Source organism: Rattus norvegicus, chromosome 2, assembly GCF_036323735.1.
Source record: "Rattus norvegicus strain BN/NHsdMcwi chromosome 2, GRCr8, whole genome shotgun sequence".
Classification (NCBI taxonomy): domain Eukaryota; kingdom Metazoa; phylum Chordata; class Mammalia; order Rodentia; family Muridae; genus Rattus; species Rattus norvegicus.
The window spans coordinates 176,736,582-176,751,677 of record NC_086020.1 but is presented as its reverse complement, the minus strand read 5'-3'; the positions used below and the strand labels follow the sequence as shown (position 1 = coordinate 176,751,677).

Sequence of the window (15,096 nt, the reverse complement as noted above, 5' to 3'; positions counted from 1 at the left end):
AAGGTATCATGCGTCCTTTTTTTTTTTTTTTTTGGTTCTTTTTTTCGGAGCTGGGGACCGAACCCAGGGCCTTGCGCTTCCTAGGTAAGCACTCTAACCACTGAGCTAAATCCCCAGCCCCCATGCGTCTTATCATAGTGGGGTAGGTAAACACCCCACCATCAAACTCCAGCCTTGGTTTTTCCTTTTATTTCCTTTCCTTTTTAAAGAGAACCAACTGCCACCCAGCCTTTAATTTTAGCACTCAGGAGCAGAAGGCAGACAGGACTTTGTGACTTAAGAGACCAACTTGGTCAACATAGTGAATTCCAGATCAGCCAGGGTCATGTACAGAATCCCTGCCCCGTCCCTCTCACTCTGTAGCCCTGGCTGGCCTCAAACAGAGAGACCTGTCATTTTGTCTTGAGCCGCCCAGCTGAGTACTGTTATTATTTGGCATGGTCTCATGTAGCAGCTTATGTTGACCTCGAACTCAAGAGATAGCCAAGGATGACCTTGAACTTTTTTTTTTTTTTCCTTTTTTCTTTTTTTCGGAGCTGGGGACCGAACCCAGGGCCTTGCACTTGCTAGGCAAGCGCACTACTGCTGAGCTAAATCCCCAACCCCGACCTTGAACTTTTGATCCTCCAGCCTCCATCTCCCGGGTATTAGGATGACTGGTCCATGTTACCACACAGGATTTATTTGATATTGGTGACTGAACACGGCCAGGCTTCTGTACATATTAGTCAACCACTCTTACTCGCTGAGCTATAGCTCTACCCCTTGTCCTTTTACAAAGCTTCAAATTCATCCTCCTGCTTCAGCCTGCCTAGTGGTGAGATTATAAACAGGCATCACTAGGTTTGGCTTTTCAGAGAGCATCCTCCTTCTGCCATAAAACCTCCACTCCACAGGATCTGGTTTGTAGCTCTGGTTTCCTTGAATTCTTCAGGTAGGCTAGACTGGCCTTACCCACAGATACCTTGCCTTTGTCTCTTGAGTGCTGGATAGAAGATAAACGCCACCATGGACACTGGGAGCTCAGGCCAAAGACTACCCAGTGACTATACCATCTCAATCAACAACAACTAAAACACAGCAGGAAGCAAAGCAACCCTCAACAAAGCGCTGCCCAACACCAAAGAGTGGTGGCGCCTGCTTATAACTGCATCATTCTGTAGCGAAGGATGATGGGAGTACAGGACCAACCTTGTACACCGAAAGTTTGGGGTCAGTTTGGGCTAAACAAGACCCTGCCTAAAAAAACAAAAGAGAACTGCCTAGTACAGTTGAGGCTCTAGGTTCAAATCCTTAGGAAACAAAACAAATCCACACTATAAAAAACTAAAACAGGGGTTGGGGATTTAGCTCAGTGGTAGAGCGCTTGCCTAGCAAGCACAAGGCCCTGGGTTCGGTCCCCAGCTCCGAAAACAAAAAAGCAAAAAACTAAAACGGGCTGGAGAGATGGTGGCTTAGTGGTTAGAGCTCTGACTGCTCTTCCTGAGGTCCTGAGTTCAATTCCCAGCAACAACATGTAATGGGATCTGATGCCCTCTTCTGCTGTGTCTGAAGACAGCAACCATGTTCTTATATACATTAAATAAATAAATCTTAAAGGGGGGGGGGCAGCTGGAGGGATGGCTCAGCGGTTAAGAGCACTGATTGCTCTTCCAGAGGTCCTGAGTTCAATTCCCAGCAACCACATGGTGGCTCACAACCATCTGTAAAGAAATCTGATGCCCTCTTCTGGCGTGTCTGGAGACAGTGATGGTGTACTTATATATAAAAAATTAATTAAAAAAAAAAAAACTAAAACAAAAAAACTTCAATTATACCGTGCTGAGTTCTTACTGTTACCTATGTAATCTTAGATAGCTCCAAAATCAGGACCCGTGCCACAACAATCAACATTTTTCTCATTTCACTGTGAATTAGTTTTGCCTATTTTGCACTTCAAATAACGTTTTACCTATATGTCTGTGCACCATGTGCACGCCTGGCATCTGTGGAGGTCAGAAGTGTCACAGATCCCCTAGAACTGGAGTTACAGATGGTTGTGAGCTGTCATGTGGGTGCTGGGAATTGAACCTAGGTCCTCTGCAAGAGCAGCAAGTGCTCTAAACCACACTGCCATCTTTCTAGTCCTTAAAGAAAATTTCAAAGTGTATGCATACAGCTCTGTGGAGAGGGTGGACGCACCCACAGAAGTTAGAACAGGACAAAACACTTTCTGTAGCTGGTCTTACAGCTTGTTCTAAGTTGCCCTACATGGGTGCTAGGAACTGAACTGAGTTCCCTTTAAGAGCAGCAAGTACTCTTAGAGGTTAAGCCATCTCCCCAGCCCTTGCCAACAGTTTTTTGTTGTTGTTATGTTTTGTTTATTTTTGAGATAAAGTCTCACTTTTTAGCTCCCAGGCTGGCCTGTGATTTGCTATCCTCCTACCTTTTTTCCTAAGTGCTCAGAGTTAAAATGTGTGTCACCATACCTATCTTTTAAACATTTTATTGATCTCTCTGTATAAACATACGCACATATGTCTATGTGTGGCATGCAAACGTCACAGCCAACATTTGACGATGGTCAGAGGATAGCTTGTGGGAATTAGTTTTTTCTTTTACCAGGTGGGCCTCATGAATTGAACCTGGGTTTGGCAACAGATACCTTTATCCACTGAGCCATGGTGCCTGTATCCTGGTCACACTATGTACACTTTTATACCTAGTGCTTTTCACTCAGTGTCACCCTGAATTGTATACATTGGTTTGTACCTTTACATATTGTATAGTTTTCTATTCAGGAAAAGAATATAGTATTGTACCTTAGGATGTAGAAAAGTAGGTATACTTTCATACCTACTGTGCTACTGATTATAGGTATAACTATAGGTGTAAACCCCTCAGGGAAGATGCAATGCTACCTGCCTGAAGCACCCTGGAGTCTAAAGTGAAAAGCATTGAGTGAAAAGCATTGAGTGAAAATGCTTTTCTTTTCTTTTTTTTTTTTTTTTTCTTTTCTTTCTTTCGGAGCTGGGGACTGAACCCAGGGCCTTGCGCTTCCTAGGCAAGCGCTCTACCACTGAGCTAAATCCCCAACCCCAGAAAAGCATTTGATTTTCAGGTAACTCTAAGATATATAGCGAGTTTTTGTTGCAAAAAAGAAAACTCACATCAGAACTTCATGTGTATATTTCTGCACATGGCTCCCATCCTATCTTAACTTACTTTCTCATTAGTTTACGTCTACAGGAGTATAGCATCATGACTTTTGCACCCAATGACATCTGTGGGAAGCTTGCTTCCAAATTTGGCATTAAATATGTTATCATCTTAATGGTTCTAAATTACCTTTTGCCAGATAATCCGCTTTTGTTTGGTTTGCCAAAGTTTGGAGCCACTGTGACTTTGAGGCTAGTCAGGTCTACATCCTAAGTTCCAGTACTCCAGGGCCATGTCAAGTGCTCATTATGGATTTAAGTCCTTGCTTATAGCCATCAAATGGCCTTGCACCTCAGCTTTCAAGTTACATTTGCCTTTTGGAAGTCTTGTTCTCAACAGTCTCCACAGATGTTAGGACTGGTGAGATAGCTATATATGTCTTGAATATATATAATAAAACTTTAAGGGGACACCCCCGCCCCCGTGTGTGTTTTATTTGTTTTTAAGACAGGGTTTCTCTGTGCAGCCTGGTTTGGAACTCAGAAATCCACACCCTCTGCCTCCCACGTGCTGGGATTAAAGGTGTGTGCCACCACCACCAGATACACGGCAGTAATCTTTACCAGGAGTAGAATGGGGTTGCTGGGCTTTAAGAGAAGTAATGATGCCTTTACAGAAGTTTTACCAATCGGCACTTCACTGGCAGTTAGAAGGCATTCATATTGCTCTACACTCTGTTTTTGGAGACAGGTTCTCACTATGTATGTATGAAGGTGGCCGAGAACTCGAGAGACCTGCCTGCTCCTGCCTCCTGAGCACTGGGGTTAATGTGCCATCGCTCCTGGCTGGCTTTACACTATTTCATGAACACTTAGTCCTTAACTCTGGACACTTTGGAAGGCAGATACAGGTCTTAAAACTTGAAATCAAATCTGTATCCACATTTAGTTTTCGTCTGATTAGGGTTTGACACAGTCGAACTGTCCTTGAACTTCAAACTCCTGACCTGTCTATCCCCATCTCTTGAGAATTAGGATGACAGGTTATGTTTACCATCTCAGCCTATCTTTCCTTTCCACAGTATTTATTCTTTCATTTGTTTAAAAAAACGGGGAAACTAGAGAGATGGCTCAGTGATGAGGAATACTTGGTACTAACCCAGGGCATCCAAGATCAGGTCCCAGCATGAAAATCGGGCGGCTTAACTTCAAAGAATTTGACGCTCTTCTGAACTCTGTGAGCGTATACATATTTCAACACACATACAAGTAATACCTTTTCTTTTTCTTTCCGTTCTTATTTTTATTTTTTTAAAGAAAAGGCATAGTCTTCTTGATTTTATAGCATCTGGGTAAATGTACTTTCTCAGATAAACGTATAAATACATACCCTCCTTCAAGTATGCATTACCGTATTTATTTACTGTAGTTTTGTGTGTGTCTGTGTGCAGATGCACATGTGCCATAAACATGCGTACCTCAGGGGTCAGCTAGTGAGAGCCACTTCTCTCCTTCCAACATGCGGGCATCAGGACTCAAACTCACATTTTCAGGTTTAGCAACAAGCACCTTTACCTGCTGGGGCATCTTGCTGGCCCATTTCCTTTATTTAGGCTTATGATTTCTTTTTGTGTGTATGTATATGTACACACACATGAAGTCCAAAGCACGACATCCTCAGTCTTTCCTCAACTGTTTGCCACTTCACTCTTTGAATGGCTTTTCATTGATCTTGAAACTTACCAAGTGGCTAAACTGCCTAACTGGTGAGCCACAGATATCTGTTTCTACTTCCTACATAGGGATAGATTATAGGTGTGTACCATGGTGCCCAGCCTTCACATGGGGGTAGGAATTAAACCCAGGTTCTGACTGTGAGTCCTTTACAGACACCTGTCTGCTGAGTTAGCCACTGCCTACCCCTACTCCCCTCTAGTAACCTGGTTAATTTGGTATCTGGAACTTGCACATCTTGCTCAGGCTCGTAAGCACTGAGATTACAGGTGTATACTAGCAGCACATATCTTGCAATCTTCAAATTTGAACTTAATTTTTTCTTAAGTGTATCTATGTGAATGGATGCTGTTTGTAAGGTGCCTGTGGAGGCCAGCAAAGGTATTTCCTGTAGCTGGATATACAGACTATTATAAACTACCACGTAGGTGTGTTACCCTTTAAAAAAAAAAAAGATTTATTTTTATTTTGTGTGAGTTGGTGTTTTGCTTGCACGCATGTCTGTGTGAGGTGTTGGATGCCTTGGAATTGGAGCTACAAATAGTTGTGAGTTGCTGTGGGTGCTGGTCAATGAACAGGGGTCTCTGGAAAAGATTTAGACTGAGTCCCTAAACAGTATTCTTTTGATGAACAGAACTACCCTTGTTTGCAAGGGTGTGCTGGATAGTTTTATGGTAACTAGACACAAACTAAGTTCTTTTAAGATGATGGAGCTTCAATTAAGAAAATGCCTCTCTTAGATCAGGCTGTATGTAGGCAAGCATGTAGGGCATTTTTGTAATTAGTGACTAATGGGGAGGGCTCAGCCCATTGTGGGTGGTAGCCTTGGGTTCTATTAAAAAAAAGCAGGCTGAGCCTTTTTCTATAGAAAAGCTTGGGGAACAGTCAGTAAGCAGCACCCTGCATGGGCTCTGCATCAGCTCCTGCTTCCAGCTTCTTGCCCTACATGTTTTCTGGCCTCACTGCTTTTGATGATGACCTGCTACACGTTAACTCTGAGAGAAATAAACCCTTTCCTCCCCACACTGCTTTTGGTTATGGTGCTTCACCACAACAATCATATCCCTAACTAAGACAAGGGTTGAGATCAAACTTTGGTGGTTCTTAGAGTTATCTGAGCTAATTTCTCTTATTAAGTGATTAGAAATTAACCTATCCACCATTGAATATTTGAGACAGTCTTACTACATAGGCCAGTCTGGCCTCAAAATCATGGTGATCCTTCTGCCTTATTATAGCCATGTGTCATCATACTAGGCTTTAGACATATTAATTTTATTAAGTTGAAAAAATTCAATTTTAAAAAGTGTGGTCAGTTCCTTTTGAGATTATCTGTACTGGTCCTACACCCAAGAAAACATCCTGTGCACTTTGCTGGAAACCTTACGGTCACATGTGGATTAGGGTAGAACAATGCTGGAAAATCATCCTCCCTGAGCAGCAGCTTTGCCATGAACCAAGTGACAGTACTAGACTCTGTCTGGAATCTACGTATTCATCCTCTACTCCAAGCACCGTCTTACCCAGGAGCCTTTTATTAAGACTTAAAATCTGAGAAGACAAATCCTTCCATTTTCTTCATCCAGCTTATCTTTTGTTTTCCTCTGTATTTGCTCTGTATAAATTCACATGTGACATCACTTTGGACTGGGTCTCATTCAGATGATTCTGGCTTTCTTTTTTTGGTTCTTCTTTTTTTCGGAGCTGGGGACCGAACCCAGGGCCTTGCGCTTCCTAGGCAAGCGCTCTACCACTGAGCTAAATCCCCAGCCCGATTCTGGCTTTCAATTCTCTATATATAACGATTTATTTTTATGTGCACTGGTGTTTTGACTACATGTGTGTCTGTGTTAGGGTATCAGATCCCCCGGAACTGGAATTTCAGACAGTTGTGAGTCTCCATGTGGGTACTGGGAATTGACGTGGGTCCTCTGAAAGAACAGTCAGTGCTCTTAGCTGCTGAGCCAGCTCTTTAGTGATCTTTCTTTTTTTTAAAATAAAAAAAAAATTTTTTTATGTGAATGGGTGTTTTGCTACATGTCTGCATGCTGCCTGAAGGGGCCAGAAGAGGGGGTCAGATTCCTTGGGACTGGGGTTATAAGTAGCTGTGAGCCACCACATGGATGCTGGGAATCAAACTCGGGTCATTTGGAAGAGCAGCCAATGTTCTTACCACTGAGCCACTGCTCACTCTAGACCCTGGCTTTCAACTCTCCAGTCTTGTCTCTTCTTGTCAGGCTGGGATTAAAAGCATACACTACCATGTCCAGATGAGTGAAAATTGTTTTGAGAGTAATGGCCCCATGTAGCTCAGGGTGGCCTCAGGTATAAATGACTTGGAACTTTCTTTTTATTTCATGTATATGAGTACACTGTCTCTCTCTTCAGACACACCAGAAGAGGGCATCAGATCTCATTACAGATGGTTGTGAGCCACCATGTGGTTGCTGGGAACTGAACTCAGGACCTCTGGAAGGGCAGTCACTGCTCTTAAACACTGAGCCATTTCACCAGCCCAACAGTTTTTTAATTTACCTTTATTTTATATGCATTGGTATTTTGCCTGCATGCAGGTGTATGTGAGAATGTAAGATTTTGGAATTACAAACAGTTGTGAGCTGTCATGTGGGTGCTGGGATTTAAACCCTGGACCCTGGAAGAGCAGTCAGTGAGTAGTCTCAACTGCTGAGCACTGAGCCATCTCTCCAGCCCAGACTGGGAACTTCTAATCCCCTTGCATCCACATCCTGGGGGCTGGAACTACAGGACTGGACATCGGTGTCTGTTTTGAGTTGCTGGGGATCAACCCAAGGCTTTGTGCATCCTAGGCAAGCACTATACTGACTGAACTGTATCTCAGTCCTTGATTATTTCTAGTCTACCGTGTGGGTGCGGGTCTGAGACAGTGCTTTCCTAAGAATACCATGCAAATTGCTGAGCTCACAGGTCTGTTAATCCTATTTAATTTCTTTCTTTTCTCATCACAACATTTAGTTAGGTCTTTCAGGATAACAGGGAATTAAAACTTGTTGGCAACAGCTATCTTTAATATTGTTATTTACTTTCAGTTTTTATTACACTTACTGAGTGTGTAAGTGTGTGTTGGGGAGGGACCATGAAGAGCTCAGAGGACAACTTCGGGGAGCTGATACTCTCCATCCACAATTTAGGTCCTAGAGATTGAATGAAGGTCTTCAGGTTAGGCAGTGTGCCTTTACTCCATAAGCCATATCACCATGATGATAGCCCTAGATTTTAAGAATAGTGCTGCTACTCCCCTTTTTGCGACATTATTTCCTGTACTCAATTTGACATTAAATTATACATAGGAGGATCTAGAAGCTCAAGGCCAGATTGGCAAGATGGCTCAGTGGGTAGGGGCAATTGTTGTCAAGCCTGATGACTGGAGTTCCTAAGACTGACATAGAGGAGAGAAATGATGTCTACGAAGTGGTGCCATCGCACCCACAGGTGCTCTGCCATCAGTATGCATAAATACGTAGACTGAGGAACAAGTAAACACATGAGTAACAAAGACAAGCTCCTTGTCACCTTCAGGTAAATGAAAAGTTCAAGTCAGTCTGGGTTTACAGGGACTCCTATCTATCCTGTCTCAAGAACAAAGAAAGAACACCGAATTAAACAAAACAAAAAGTATGTCTAAGTGTTATTAATGAAGAGACGGGTCTCAAGTTTCTTCTGGTATATGATTTTAATTTCTACACGCAATTTCTTGGGGTATATATTTAGAGTTTCCAGTTATGTAATTTTTTTTTTCTTTTCTTTTTTTCGGAGCTGGGGACCGAACCCAGGGCCTTGTGCTTGCTAGGCAAGCGCTCTACCACTGAGCTAAATCCCCAACCCCCAGTTATGTAATTTTTAAGAAAATGTATTTTTGAAAGAATTTACCCTTGTCTCTAACTTTTTCTATATGAGAGTTCAAGGCAGAGTGAGTTCCAGGATAGCCCCAGCTACAAAGAAAAGCCCTTTCTTGAAAAACCACAAAGGAGTTGAATTTATAAGATGAATCCTGACACACCTTTAATCCCAGGATTCAGGAGGTAGAGGCAGGGGACTCTTGGTAAGTTCTAGGACAGGCTGGTTTACAGCAGTCCCAGGATAGGCAGGGTTACAGAGTGAGACCTTATGTTAAACAAGCAAAAAAAGATGTCAACTGTCATACCAGGTCATCTCACTGTTATTTTCAGACACTTTATTGTGTGCAGTCATATGCATATGTGTTTGCAGACATAGGGAGGATGAGACCCAGGACTTGGTTCTTTCTTTTTACCATGTAGGTAGACGCATGACAACACGGACCAAACATTAGGGTATTAGGTTGGTGGAAAGCATCTTTACAAGCTAAGCAGCCTTGGTTGGTGTGTGTGTGTGTGGGGGGGGGTGTGTGTGTGTGTCTCACTACACAGCTCTGGGTGGGCTGGAAGTCACAAAAGATCTACTGACTGCTGAGATTAAAGGCATGCATCACCATACCTATGTGCCCTCCAGTTTCTTTCTTTTATTTTATGCACGAAGGCTTGCGTGTATGCATGTGCACTGTTTGCATACCTGGTACTTTGAATGCTACAAGAGGAGAAGCCAGATACTGTGGAGCTGGAGTGACAGGGAGTTATGCTCTTAACTGAACCATCTCTTCAGTCATTTAAAAAAAAAAAAAGGTCTCACTATGTAGTCCAGGCTGACCTTAGTCTCAGTATTCTCAGGTTCTCAAGAGCTAAGATTATAGATGTGTGCATGTGTGTGGGGGTGTATGTCTGTGTTGTGTTGGTAAGTGTACATTCTTTGTGGAGGCAAGAAACTGATGTTTTCTTTAGCTCTCCCAGTGTCCTAAAGCAGATTATAATGGAAACTAGATCACAATTTGTTTCAGAAGATGGGGAGGCTGGCTGTGGGAGGAGAAGGGTAAGCTGGTGTTGTAACTCACACATGCAATTCTAACATTTGGAGACAGAGGTAAGAGACATGTTTCTTTTTTTTTTTTTCTTTTTTCTTTTTTTCGGAGCTGGGGACCGAACCCAGGGCCTTGCGCTTGCTAGGCAAGCGCTCTACCACTGAGCTAAATCCCCAACCCCAAGAGACATGTTTCATACCCGACAACAGCCTAAGCTGTTGTCGAGGAGCTCAGGCTGCAAAGCAGGCTGCAGAGGCTGTGTGCCTCAGTTTGGGGAAGGCACAGCATTATGGCCGGCCTCATTCTCACTTGGCAGAGGTAGGGATGAGGTTCTGGGCTTGCTAGGGAAGTGCTTGATCATGATCTCCATCTCCAGTCTCCCACCTTCCAGGAATGTTTGCTATGTTTTGTTTTCATAGGGATGTGGGTTTTATGGATGAATATACTGAAAAAATTAATACATACTTAAAACCTGTGTATTTTTATGTACGGGAATTACACTTTAATTTATTAAAATTCATGAAAAAAGAAGCTGTGCATACTATCCTATTATTTATTCTTATTGTAAGTGCATGCATGTGCGCATGCCCAGTATGTGTATGTGTATAGATGAGTGTGTAGGTCAGAGGACAACTTGTGGAGTTGGTTCACTTCTTCTACCGCATGGGCTCTCGGAATTGAGATCACCTTGTTAGGGGAAGTGAGAGGAATCAGACCGTCTGGAACTGGAGTTACAGCAGTCATGAGCTACCCACATGGTGCTCAGGTTCTCTGCAAGAGCAGGTGGCTCCAAACCACTGAGCACCCCGCACAGGATAGGACTGCAAGGAGGTCCCCCCATGTTTCTTTTTATTACTTTAAAGGTTATGTGTATATATACGTGTTTCTGTGCACATATATGTATGTGTATGTGAGGGGAGTTGCTAGCAGAGGCCAGAGGTCTTACATCTCCCCAGAGATGGAATTATAGGTGCAAACTCAGTCCTCTGGGAAAGCAGTACGTGTTCTTTTTTTTTTTTAAAGATTTATTTATTTATGTATATGAGTACACTGTGGCTGTATTCAGACATCAGAAGAGGGCACTGGATCCCTGTTACACTACATGCTGGGAATTGAACTCAGGACCTCCAGAAGAGCAGTCAGTGCTCTTAACCGCTGAGCCATCTCTCCAGTCCAGCAGTATGTGTTCTTAACTGCTAAGCATTCTCCAGCCCTTCAATCATTCTTTGATTCTTTTCTTTCCCAATCAGATTTAACCATTTAAATAAAGGAATCTCACATTTCACGTTTTTTTGACAAATCCATTAGAGAGGTAGTAAGTTTGCAGTATAACCTAGTTGAACAAAATGACACATCCATAAAGTAGTTTCTAGCACACAGTAAGCATTCAGTAAGGACCGGGGTCAGTGTCCCCACGATTGCTTTATTTTTCTGGGGAGAGTAGTAAGGATAACCCAAAGAACAGCAAAAGTTACTCTGCCCGAAGGATCTGGTATAATTATAGGTCTTCGAGTCCCCTTTTCATGCTTTCTTACCATTTCTGCATTTCACAATTTGGGTCACAGCTGTGGTTGATGAATCTGGCCTCGTTTCCCATGCGGTAACTGTCAATCACCATTCCACTATCCAGGTTTAAACAGTAGTGGTCACTGTGATTATGATACTGTTCAATCATCCTGTTCCTGAGGAGAGAAATAATCGAAAGCCAATTACTGATTAAATTGGAAGGCAGCTACTCTCACCATCAATGCTAATTCACTAATTAGAGATTAAAATAACAGTAAAGCTTCCATCGTTGATTCTCCATCCTCGCCTTGCAGATTCAACATTGTATTGGAATACCATTATTTACCTGAATTCTTGTTCGCTGACAACTTCCCCCAGGTATTCAATGATGAATTGGCCAGCTTTTAGGGGCTCTTTGGTTCTAATTCCCCAACCTTTTTCCTCAGCTCGAAATCGTTCCAGACACTGCACCCACTCATGTCTCTGTATCCTTTGGTTACAGCACTGCTCACCACAGGGGCACGTGTTAGGGGAACACTCAGCAAAGATCATTCTAGAAAGTAATAATTGTAATCAATTTATATATTACATATTACAATATATATTAATATTACTTTTTCATATATTCAAGTTATTTTAAAATTTAATGCAACAATTTTGCCAAGAGTAGCTAAATATCTTAAGATAAAAATAATTCTAAAGTTAACTTTCATAATTTTAGAGCGAGAACACAGACACACTTTACCACCATATAAAACCCACAGTCCTCTAGTTTGTCTCAAGAGCCTGGGTACCTTCAGGGTAGTATGGCTGTAGATGCTCTAGCCTTTTTGTTGCTGTTTTCTTTCTTGTCTTTTTCTTTCTTTTTTTTGAGACAGGGTTTCTTTGTATAATCCTGGTTGTCCTTAAACTTACTCTGTAGACCAGGCTGGCCTCAAACACAGAGACTCACCTGCCCCTGCCTCCTGAGTGCCGCCATACTCAGCCCTGGATTTATGTATTTTTTTTTTTTCGGGGCTGGGGACTGAACCCAGGACCTTGCGCTTCCTAGGCAAGCGCTCTACCACTGAGCCAAATCCCCAACCCCTGGATTTATGTATTTTATTGTGGATGTGAGTGTTTTGCTTGCATTTATGGATGTGTACCACGCGAGGATTTGTTCATGTAGAAATCAGAAGAGGCCATTTGGATGTCTTGGAACTGGATCTATGGTTTTGTCAACAACCACAAAGATGTTGGGAATTGAACGATGTTCCCCGGGAAAAGCAACAAGTACCCTCAACCACTGAAACATCTTTCCAGCCACTACTTTTGCTCTTAACTCACCCTCCCGAGTGCTGGAATTACAGGCAAGTAAAATGAAGACAGGCAAAAAACAAAACAAAACAAAACCCCAAAACCTTGAACATAACAAATGAACAAGTGTTTATATAACTTCTTGATGCTGTGTTTTTTAAAATTTCTAATGGGGCAGGGCAAGATGGCTAAGTGACATAAAATAAAGGTCCTTGCACTACAGGCTTGATGAACAGAGTTTGATAGAAAGATGGACAGAATCAACGCCACACGGCATTTCCTGCACATCACGCACAACAATCACAATGTGTAATTTTTGGGAGTGTAGTGGACTGGGTCATACAAGATAGTGAAGACTGGCCTGAGATTCACACTATGTAGCCCAGGCTGACCATGAATTTTAGATCCTCCAGTCTCTGCCTTCTTAGCTCCTGCAATTATAGACCTGCATCACATGATCTTTCAACATTTCTGGATGTTTTTATTTTTTAAGACACATGCATGTGTGTATGCGTATGCACATGTGGAGGTCAGAAGCTAATATTGGGTATCTTCCTTTATTACCCTTCAATTATTTGAGACAGGATTCCTTATTGAAACCAGAGAACCAGACTGGATAGATTTGGCTAGTCAGTAAGCTCTGGGAAGGTGATCACGCTGCCGCCACCACAGTGAGAGTTACAGACACAGACATGGGCATCCATGTGGGAACTGGGATTTGAACTCAGGTTCTCATGCTTGTACAACATGTACTGTCCTAACTGAGCCATCTTTCAAATTTACAGAGTATTTTCATATATGGCATAGAATGTACTCCTCAGTGGGCTGGGGAGACGGCTCCGGGTTAAGAGCACTTGCACTCTGCAGAGGGGCGGAGTTGGTCTCTATGACCTACATCAGTGGCTCACACCACCCATAACTCAGGTTCTAGGGGACTGAAAATCTTTTCCTGGCCTTTTCAGTGTATTCACGCACACATTCATGCACACATGCACATACTCATGTACCCAGAGGGAGACAGAAACACACAAGATATAACACAAACACTAGCCACAAATATAATTGGGAAAAAGTTTTAACAGGAAAAAATTGTACAGAAATTCAAACAACGCCTTTGTAATATACATACAGACACATAGAATATAAAATTAGAAAAAACTTCTTTTTATAATGTAATTATTAATTTACTTTTGGCTACATGGTTCCTTGGCTGAACTGGAGCTCACTATGTCAACCATGTTGGCCTAGAACTCATAAGATTCTCCTACCTGTGCCTCTTGAGTGCTGCGATAAAAGGTGTGTGCCACCACCGCTCCAGTTCATCTTTAATTATCTGTCACTTTTTTTTTTAATTTTTTTTCGGAGCTGGGGACCGAACCCAGGGCCTTGTGCTTGCTAGGCAAGCGCTCTACCACTGAGCTAAATCCCCAACCCCTACCTGTCACTTTTGATATTACCTTGCCACTCTTGTTTGGAGCAAATACATTTTAGGTAGTTCACGCTCAGAGACAACTAAGTTCAGTTTTAAGACTGGTTTTTAACTGGAAAGAAATAATGAGCTATGAAGAATGATATTGAGAGCTTAATGGTGAAAGTTAATAACAATATTTTAAAATATTGATGTGAAATAATTATAAAAGTTCATGTAGCGGAAAGATGGTTCAGTGGTTAAGAGCACTGTCAGCTCTTCCAGGGGTCCTGAGTTCAATTCCCAGCAACCACATGGTGGCTCACAACCATTGGCAATGAGATCTGATGCCCTCTTTTGGTGTGTTTGAAGGCAGGTACTGTGTACTCACATACATAAAATAAATAAATTAGAAAAAAAAAGTGCTCATGTAAGAACAGGAGTGCCCCCACCCCCGCCAGTGCAGAGGAATATCGGTGGGGGGTTGGTGGTGGTGGTGAAACACCTTTATGGGGGAGGGGGAGGAGATGGGGGAATTATGGACAGGAAATCGGGAAAGGGAATAACATTTGAAATGTAAATGAAGAAAGAATATCCAATTAAAAAAACAAAAACAAAAACAAAACAGGCATGGTTATGAAGGGTTTTAATCCTAGCACCCAGAGACAGGGGAAGGTTGCTTTCTATGAGTTCAAGGACAGTTAGAGCTACAAAGTAAAACCCTGTTTGAAAAAAAAAACAAAAACCAAAAAACCATTAAAACAGAACAACTCTAGTTAACATCTATTTATCTTGTCTATGTATGAGCGGAGGCATAACAGACAGACAGACAGACAGACAGACAGACAGATACACACACACACACACACACACACACACACACACACACACACACACACACACACACACACACACTCCTTTTCCCATGTGAGCTGAGTCCAGGGATAGAATCAAGGCTGACAGGCTTGGCCGCAGGCTTCTTCTACATTCTGCACCATCTCATCAGCCTCATCTCATCAGTCTTACAGGACAATTTGAAAACAAATACAATTCATGTATGTGATGACTGATCCTGCTGGCAGGGAATGGGCCTCGTGTCTTCT

At 42.4% G+C, this 15,096-nt stretch overlaps 1 protein-coding gene across 7 annotated transcripts in view; it reads right to left on the bottom strand.

Moving 5' to 3' along the window:
• The window catches only part of Ash1l (ASH1 like histone lysine methyltransferase), a 136,456-nt gene that overhangs the window by 29,171 nt on the left and 92,189 nt on the right, over window positions 1-15,096 (bottom strand). For all 7 annotated transcript variants that reach the window (XM_008761159.4, XM_008761158.3, NM_001107689.2 and 4 more), the window contains 2 exons: window positions 11,636-11,842; window positions 11,319-11,465 (listed from right to left, as the gene is read on the bottom strand). In XM_008761159.4, coding sequence (XP_008759381.1) covers window positions 11,319-11,465; window positions 11,636-11,842 — 354 coding nt within the window. The remainder of the gene's footprint in view (window positions 1-11,318; window positions 11,466-11,635; window positions 11,843-15,096) is intronic.